We start from the raw sequence: 10000 nt of genomic DNA, 5'->3' as shown, positions 1-10000 counted from the left end.
TCTTCCTGGCCATTTGACTACTAACCCACTGTGGGCTGGTATCTCCACAGACCCAGTGTTGTCACCCCTGGTCAGCCCTACTACCCTTCAAACTGCAGCCTTCTCTCCAGCCCCATGCTCAGGTTATTCATCATATTCATCACAATCTTTGTCACTCACTCACCCCACCTTCACCCCTTTCCCTACAGTCACTCCCTTTCTCTGCTGATTATGGGCATCACTGCCAATGTCAATTGGGCAGTGTGCCGAGTTCTTTCTCACCTTGTAGCCTTTGCGTACTTGCACCTGTCTGTGGGTTTCATTGTTTTCACAGTGGAAACATGGCGGTAGTTAGTTCACCTGTTATATAGCCGGTCATGAATTATAAACTAGTTTGTAGTGAGTACCTTTTTAACGACACCACCTGTCACTCTGTCACGTAGTAATGCACTAACCGTGATTTTGCCCAGGATGATTTTTTTGATCTGGTCAAGTGTTTTTACAATGACTAGAAGAGAACCTTGTAGGATGAAATGCTTCTAAAATCAGAAGAGCATGTTTTTTTTTGTTTTTTGTTTTTTGATATATAACATTTTCAATAGTTTGAAATAATATATATGTAATTGTATAAATATTTTTTCTCTCGTAAGTTGGGACAGAATGTAAGGTTATGTATCTGTTGAAGTACTTTTAATGTGTAGTATTTTTTGTACATTCCTTGTATCATTTACCACCTGCTTCGTCAGTTGCAAACTGAGCTTGTACCTTCCTGATATTTTCTTATTATGGTAATTGATGGAATTAGATTCAATTAGCAAATCATGTGCTATTCACTGGAGCATGATTATCTTCCGATCCCTGTTAATTCTATGTTAGGCATCCACAGTCAGACAGGACAGTGTCCATTCACCATATCAGTTTAAACTTTAGTGTAAATGTTATTGGTAATCTAATTACAAGTCTTCCTTAAATTTTGCATTAGTCTGAGGATCAAATGTAAAATCAGTTTGCATCTGTTCAGAGTTAGATTGTCACATGCTGATATTATGAGTAAGTTTATTTCATTGCAACACATGGAGGAACACGAAAGCAAAATAAGGGGCCACTTTTATTACTTCAGTATCCTGTAAGTTACACCTTATATGAGAGACCAAGAGGAAGGAAGAATGCATAGTGCATGGCAGTCCATAAGGACTTGCGTGTCCTTAGGTACTTCAGACATGTCACCTGCTGTCATGGTAACAATTGGTTAAGAAGGATTTAGGATGAAGGTCAGATTTTTGCTGCTGATTCTTCTAGCAGTTAATTTAGTTACTTTGATTCATAACAGATTGTGGGGATATTATTAATGTATGGGATTAATTAGTGTATGGGATCATGTAATTATGTATATGTCATTGCACAAGAGAGATTTATCACTTTGTACATGTATCTTAGGTCATATAATTTCACAAATAAGGACTTTTTTCTCCCATGATGTGTTTTTTGCAGGAAATTAATTAAGATGTTGCATGTTTTGTGACCATGACCTAGATAAAGCAATAGGTATAGGTATTCACAGATTTCTGTAGTAAAATGTAATAATGTGTTGCATGTTAAAACTTTCTTTAACATTGCAGGAGTGCAAATATATACTTAGACACACATTATTATATAAATATATTGGTAAATGTATAGGTTCATGTATCTCCAGTATGTGATAAATAGAGGAAAGACATAATGGACTTGCAGTAGTACAGAATATACAGATTTTTTATTGTTCTTAAGACAGCTTGTGAACCCAGGAAATTGTTTAGTCTGCCATTTCATTTTGATTACTGTAGAGATATGATAAATGAAAATTAGGATTGGGTCTGGCTGCAGGTTGCATGACATAACAATCTATGAATCGTATACATGGTAAGAGTATTGTGGAGTTGTTAGCTAAATTGGGGATATTTCTCTACCGTGGTGCCTGCTGGACGGGGTTCTGAGCATGTCCTGTTCCTCTGCTTCTATTGTTTCTCTGTTTTATTTAGTGATTTGTAGTGCCTTATTTTATACTACTTTTCCCTTTCTTTATCAAGCAATAGGCTCTGTAAAAATCTACACTACCCAGTATTAAATAGTTTTCGATATTGTGTATTCTATTCAAAATCTAGTTAATTAAGTGATTACTTAATACTAAATAGAATAATTATAGTTATTCCAAATTGGAAAAATAATAAAGTAAGATACTAAAAAACATGTTAATATGAATAGGTGCATTTGAAGTTCATATAAATTATTCATTTTGAGATAATTTGCAAACTAACTAATGAGTCCATATGCCTAGACAGGAGAGTGGTTGCATGTTCATGTCTGTGCAGCTGATCAGTTAACAAAGCTTTTTAATTTAATTTGACTACTTCATTTAAGATCATGGATGTATTTGCTGAGTTAATTAAACATGCATATGGCTGACTTGTTACCAGTTTAGTTTCTTTTTATTTTTAGTTGTTCTAATTTTAATTTTTTTTGTTTGAGCTTTTGCCTCCCCCCCCCCCACTGCCCCACTTAACAATAATTTATGCTTGTGGGATTATATCTCATTCTCTGTTCCCTCCCCATTCCCCTCCCCCCCCCCCAAAAAAAGCGACTGCAACCCAGTGGTAATGTAAGGTCGGGGTTTTTGAGCCAAAAATGTTACCATACTGAACATGCCTTTTAATGGGGACCCCAGAGGTGGTGGGGGCGAGTCCTCCCTCTCTACACCATCCCCCCTCTCTTCCCACCACAGCAGCCAGGATTCGCTGCACAAGAGCGTGATCAACCAGCCCAAGAAGAAGGGGATCAAATCATCGCTGGGAAGGTTCTTCAGCAAAAAGGATAAGGTCGGTTTCTTTCTGGATTCTAAGGATCATTGATGGTGGACATACATTATGTATATTTTATACTTTCTTTCTTTTCAGTGTCATAAATTTAATGATATAGTGTTTATTTATTACAGGCAGCTTATATAATTTGTCATTATTATTTTTACACATTTACACATATATACTCATGTATATATTTATTACCATTACAGCAGGTGAAGGTGAAGGAGGCACTTCAACAGCACCACAGTCCAGGAGGGCTGAGTTCTTCCGGGATCTACAGCGACGGGGACATTGGGTCATCTGATTCTCTGTCTCTGGCAGGACTCGGTCAGAAGAGTGATTACGATAGACGTAACAAGAAGAAGTGAGTTCTGCAAGGATTGATATACGTTTTTTTGTTATAATAGAAGTATTGTAAGATATTTTTACTGAAAGTTTGTGCATTCATCAACTTCTTAAATTGGGGAATGAATACCACAAGAAATGTGATGCTAAGAAGTCTTGCCATCTTCATAGTATACAATAAAGTACCTAATATTAAAATTCTAGACAGCATATTGTTGTATCATTTAGAATAAGATTTATATATGCACAGGGCTTTGATATATGACTGAAATTCTAATGTATGTAGGAGGCATCAGGATTAAGAAGAGGAGTTACCATTTTAGTGGGGCTTGAATTACAACATTGATCTGAGGGCAGGAGACTAATATTTTCTATATTTGCTTTCAGCTTGCCGGGCTATAGACATGAATTGTTGGCAGAGGCAATGAAAGCAGGAACACCATTTGCACTATGGAATGGCCCCACCATCGTTGCATGGCTGGAGCTGTGGGTGGGCATGCCAGCATGGTATGTGGCAGCTTGTAGGGCAAACGTCAAATCTGGTGCCATCATGTCTGCCTTGAGTGATGCAGAGATCCAGCGGGAGATTGGTATTTCAAATCCCCTACACCGCCTCAAGTTGCGTCTGGCCATACAGGAGATGGTGTCCTTAACGTCTCCATCAGCACCAAAGACTTCACGTACGACTCTAGCATTTGGTGACATGAACCACGAGTGGGTCGGAAACGAATGGCTCCCAGCTTTAGGATTGCCTCAGTATAGGACAACATTCATGGAGTGCTTAGTGGACGCCCGGATGCTCGACCACCTCACCAAAAAGGATCTCCGAGGGCAGCTGAAGATGGTTGACTCTTTCCATAGGTGAGAGTTCTTTGTATTGAGTATGGTCTTCATTTAAAGTTTTTCTTATTATTGAGTATGCTCTTCATTTAAACTTTTTCTTATTATACTTTCTGATGTCATTTGAGGTACATACACAGTAACGGTGGTAAAATTAATAATGACAAGTATGAATCATAATACAACACCAGGAACAAGAGTCACATCTTTCATTATACAGATGGCCCTAACCATGGGTGAACTTAACATCTGTGAACCTATGTATCAACATGCTTAGCTTATTTAATAAAATGAATGAAAATAGTAAGGCATCCAAATATGCCTTTGCAGTATATCAAATTACTTTAAACAGTGATAAGCATGACAAGAAAAGATAAAGAAGGACATAATGTAAGAAACATGAGTAAATATTTTCAATGTGTGAAGAACTTAATAACCCATATAATTATTTGAGAAATGGCAGGGTAGAATATTGAAAGTGGTTGGTTATTATATCCACATCTCTTGCATGAGGGGTGGGTGTATCAGTCTTTGTGTGACTGTGTCCTTGTTAGCATCACTTTTTTGTTATATTGAATATTTTTACATAGTTATGATAAAGTGTATTTTTTAGGTGATTCACACCCTTAAAATAACATGTGATGATCATTGTTTACGAAGCTTTAATCTGCTGGATCTGGGTCCCTCACAGCTCACACATGAACCAAAATCTGCTAGGTTTCCTTGAGTGGCGACTCTCCTGGGTGTGTGGCTTGTAGGCCTACCCCACGCAAACACTCATGCACAGTATCAGGACTCCTTGCCCTGTCTTTGCAATAGTATTAGCTATTTTTCTGCTGACACATTTTTGCCTATTTGTCATTTTTGTAGGTTTGTGTTTGTCAGTTGTTATGCTGTATCAAAATAGAAATAGATTGTTTTTGTTGAGCAGACACCATATTCTCCCTCCATGCAGTTTATATACTGTGCAATAACAGTAACAATAAATAACACTGTGGTATATGTGTTATTTTTCGTATATACTTTTGTATTGTTCACTTCTCCATAACACTCCCTTTTTATGATGAGATGTCCCTACCAAAGTATCTTATATTAGTATATTCATCTATACTGTATTTGTTTTAATTGATTTTTAAAGTAGTTATAATGTGTTCGTGAATGATTGACAATGGCTTTGTGAATGATGGGACTACCAAACTGTAGGCTAGCTTGATACTGCATTCCTGAATATTTAATATTTGCACAGTGCTTAGAAGCATAAGTCTTGCTTGTGTTAAGGGTTGTTAAGTGTTAACAGCTGTGAAACCTTAATATTTTTTGTTATTCCCCAGAACATCACTACAGTATGGAATAACAGCATTGAAAAAGATAAATTATGATCGCGTTGCTTTAGAAGAACGAAGACGAAATTGTGAAGAGGAAAATAAGGATGTGTTGGTGTGGACTAATGAACGTGTTATTAAATGGATTAATGACATTGGTCTAAAGGTCAGTTAACTGCTACTCTGTACCTTTTCTGTGTTATAGAATCTATACACCCTTAGTTCTTTGTTTTGCTTTCTGTATTAAGTAAATATTATGAAAAGATTTATTATTCAAATTGATTAATCCTTAAAAGTTGGGCTCTTAAGATCATTAAACACATACTTGTATTTACTTCCATCTACTCTAATTCAGTTTGTATGATGGAAAACGAAATTTGCAAACATCCCAGCCATTATTTGTTGTACTATGGGATTATTAGTGAAATTTGCCCTGCATCCTCCTTCAAATATATGTGAACATAAGACACACACATCCTTTAGGGTTAAGAAAAGGGATGAATAATAATAATAATAATATCTATCACATAAAAAAAGTGTTCCCTGGTCCCATTTGCAATAAATATGTAGTTTTAACTCTAATACCATTATCTCTTCCAACAGGAATATGCCAACAATCTCATAGAATCTGGAGTACACGGCTCTTTAGTAGCACTTGACGAAAGCTTCGACTATAATGCCTTGGCTTTAGCTCTTCAGATTCCCACTCAAAATGTTCAGGTGAGTTTACCTGGTGTCATTGGCAGGTTGTGATCTGATGCTATTGAGTTAGTTGAAGAGATAAAGAAGCATGCTATGGGAGATGAGAGCTAAAGGAGAAGTGGTACAAGTGTGCAGGGTATTTGTCACACTTTGGTTTTTCATTTTTTCCTGCTTAGTTTACTTTCTTCATTATCATTTATTGGTGTTATTTATTTTGGATTGAATGAATCTCCGTGCGTCTTGTTGTAACCCTCTTAGCTTCCTATCTTTACTTCACATTTCAGTTATTTATCAGTTGTAATTAATTATGTAATTTAGCTTAAATAAGGACATGCTTTTTTGAAATGCTTACAATTCTCAAAAAAATGGCAAAAGAAGATTTAGTTATTTGCATAATGTCACATAAGCAGATATGTAGAAATGAGTTTTCTAGGCCTAACCACTTTCAGTGCTTAGCAAAAGCAAAGTTACTTATTTTGCCATAAATTTTATAAAATGAACATTCTTTTTTTATTATTATCATTATTATTATTATTATTATTATTATTATTATTATTATTATTATTATTATTATATCATTAGATAGGGAGGAGCTTGTGATTTGAAGGCAGAGATAATTGAATTAAGGTTTGTTGAGAAGTTGAAAGTCTTCATGTAATACCAGCAAGTCCAAGATGTGATACATTATGCATCAGAGCAATAGCCACATCTGCTGTGGAATATTTGTCTTTGTTTTTAAGATTCTCATTTTCGTTTGTAGTTTACTTTATAGTTAAACTTTAAGTGTGTGTGTGTGCGTTTGCATTTGCACAATTATATATATATATATATATATATATATATATATATATATATATATATATATATATATATATATATATATATATATATATATATATATATATATTGTGTGTGTGTGTGTGTGTGTGTGTGTGTGTGTGTGTGTGTGTGTGTGTGTGTGTGTGTGTGTGTGTGTGTGTGTGTGTGTGTGTGTGTGTGTAATGTATTTCTCTACTTTATTATTACTACTGTTATTGTTACCATTATGATTATTATTATTTTTTAGTAGTAGTAGTAGTAGTAGTAGTAGTATTTCTCTCATTATTAATTTTACTAACTTCAATTTTTACTATAGTTAGTACTGTTATTACTACTGTATTTACTGCTACTACTGCTGTTGCTGCTGCTGCTACTGCTGCTGCTGCTGCTACTACTACTACTACTACTACTACTACTACTACTACTACTACTACTACTACTACTACTACTACTACTACTACTACTATTACTATTACTACTACTACTACTACTACTACTACTACTACTACTACTCTACTACTACTATTATTATGATAAGTATTATTTTATCTCATTTGTCGATTAAGGTTTTACACACTAACCTCGTGGTCCATTTCCAGGCAAGACAGCTTCTAGAGCAAGAATTCCGCACCCTTCTTTCCACTGGGACGGACCGAGCTGACATCAATAAATCTTGATATGAAGCCCCCGCTGCTAAGGATGCTGAAGCTAGGCTTGTTTAATGAATCCAAAGAAGAGCAACAGTATAAGCGGTGACAACATGACCAGTGATGATCTTAGATTCATTCACAAAGAGTCAGGCTTCGACTAAACCCAATCGTGTTGCCAGCTGCCTGTGTGACGCTGATGTGCAACAGTGATGATTCTATGTGGTTCTAAGTAAAGTAAAATGTCTTTAAAACATAACGAGTAAATAAATAAAAATGGGTTTACGAGGATGGCTATGATTAAAACGGATTGGGTTTCTTGCCTGCAGATCACTTGATTCATCATGGAACTACCTGTCATCTGCCTTGTTATTTATATTCACCAGATATTGTGCTGCAGAGTCTTAGCTGCAGATTTCACTTTCTGATGATGTAAAGGTGATTGTTGTTATAAATTTGAATGAAATTTTTTTGGTGCATTAGCAAATGTATATGCTATAGTAGACAGTGCTAAAAATGGATCACCTTACCAGAAACTCTAGTCGACAGTGGCTATGGATCAGCGAACAAGTCTGTGGTGCGATGTATTCTGTTGAGCTGACGCTTATGATTAGGCTTAGCCAAGCAATAGTACGCTTGGAATAGCATGGATAAAATTACCTGGTACTGTGCAGGGCTGTGAGTCGGGATACGTTCTGCAGAAGCATAGTGCAGCTGAAGGCATGTGACTAAAAACGGAAAGTCGGTCGTAACAATAATGGCTAAAGATGTGGACGGTGATATGTATTATACGTGTAAATTTTGACTAGACACTGCCTGGCACAATATGAGGTTTATGGATTAGATTAGCTGGTGTACAGCCATGCTTGGAAGACGGTCAGCCTAGGAAGAAAAGGTAATGCTATCAAGTTATGTGCTTATGAATACCCGGGGTTAGATGTTGCTGTGTGTGATCTAGATGATGACAGCAATCGCTATGCCACTGTTGTTGGGTGTATGGAATTCATGCTTGTATACATACAGGCATCATTAAGATTAGATGCATAAGTGATACAGCTCTGTAATTAAAAAAGTAAACATTATTTATTAAAGCTGTTCAAAGATAAGGAATCATTTCAAGCAGTCAGTTTTATGTCAGTGTTATGTACCAGTCAGTATAAAGGAGTGAGTGATAATTATCTGGTCCTTCTGGAAAGTTAGCTACATAGGCTGCCCATTTTTTTCAGTGATTAAAAGTCTAGTATTGTACAGATTTGTGCTATAGACAACACAGTGTCTCAAATTTACTCCAAAAAATTTATCGACAATATGGTAATGTTTGTTTTTGCTGCTTTGTTAGTGTGACTGAAACTGCCAAATCAGGTACAAGAGTGTTTTTAAAGTTACAAGTACTGTGTGCTGGTCATAGGGCAGCTCCAGTCAACCACAGGAATACAATGTATATCTGGTGCAGTGTCTGTGTACGCACATATGATTTATATGTAACTGTCTGTGTATTGCCATCATTGTTGAATCACAATGTTCTGGTTTTAATTATATTGACCTTGATGTAAGAAGCATTGGAGACTTCCAAGTGAAGGAGCAGAGCAGGGTTATGGCTAGTTAGGAATGTGCTTCAACTTTTGAAGACAAAAACCATCTTCCATACTTTACATGCCAAACTTGTCTTTGTAATTAATATGTGTAAAAAGCCTACTCATTATCAATTGAGACCTTTGGCAAACAGTGTTGGTTTGTATTAATGTTATGTTTGGTAACTGGCCAGGTTTGTACTGAGAACTATGAAGTGTACTTCCTGTTATCAAGGAGACTTGAGTTGGCCAGTTAACTTGTGTATGAGCTGTGTTGTCATAAGGAACTGATATGGTCTGTACAGTGCACTTTACATTGATGTTGAGTATGATTGATTGTTTCTGTGAAACTTGTGTAAGTAGTGTCCCATTCTCAACGTAATGTTCAGTGTAATGCCAGATATACTCACCTCATTGTTATATGTAAAGCTTCATGTTTACCAGATCATCTAGCCTGCATTCAAATCATGATGTTACATTAGTTTTTAATTTCCTCCTGTGTTCTGGTGCTGTGTGGCTGTAGTGACCTCCTCTCTGATCCTAAGCCTCCCTCTACTTGCTGCTTCTCACCACATAGCCCTCGTGCTTTCCCTCGAGTGCTGGCCCTGGATCTGGACGACCATTCCATTCATGTATTGTCATGTGCTGCATTGACCCGTGTGTGCTACTACCACTAGCTGGTGCTTCTCCCAGTTTGGTAGTCGAGTTCTAAAACATACCCCTGTACCTCTAGCCTAGGTTTTATTTTTTTTCCCATTCTTTTTATTATTCTGATTATATTTTTTGTTTTTTTTTTAAATATTTTTAACCATTTTTGACATGGGGTCATTTATTGTGACTTGCATCATGAAACTCATCGCTCCCATATCCTCTCTCACAAAGCAGCTTTTTGAGATGAGACTGAACTCGCTGTTTCAGCTGATGTGACTTAAACATTT

General features: G+C 36.4%; 1 protein-coding gene across 1 annotated transcript in view; it reads left to right on the top strand.

The window, feature by feature from the left end:
* The window catches only part of LOC119578433 (liprin-alpha-1-like), a 116545-nt gene that overhangs the window by 105197 nt on the left and 1348 nt on the right, over positions 1–10000 (top strand). The window contains exons 23-29 of the mRNA XM_037926017.1: positions 51–122; positions 2681–2831; positions 3026–3180; positions 3549–4022; positions 5333–5489; positions 5927–6043; positions 7444–10000. The exon at positions 7444–10000 is cut by the window's right edge and continues 1348 nt beyond it. Coding sequence (XP_037781945.1) covers positions 51–122; positions 2681–2831; positions 3026–3180; positions 3549–4022; positions 5333–5489; positions 5927–6043; positions 7444–7521 — 1204 coding nt within the window. The 3' untranslated portion in view covers positions 7522–10000. The remainder of the gene's footprint in view (positions 1–50; positions 123–2680; positions 2832–3025; positions 3181–3548; positions 4023–5332; positions 5490–5926; positions 6044–7443) is intronic.

The sequence above is a fragment of the Penaeus monodon genome, chromosome 11 (genome assembly GCF_015228065.2).
Source record: "Penaeus monodon isolate SGIC_2016 chromosome 11, NSTDA_Pmon_1, whole genome shotgun sequence".
Lineage (NCBI taxonomy): Eukaryota > Metazoa > Arthropoda > Malacostraca > Decapoda > Penaeidae > Penaeus > Penaeus monodon.
The sequence above is the reverse complement of the archived record's forward strand: the minus strand, read 5'-3'. Positions and strand labels throughout refer to the sequence as shown.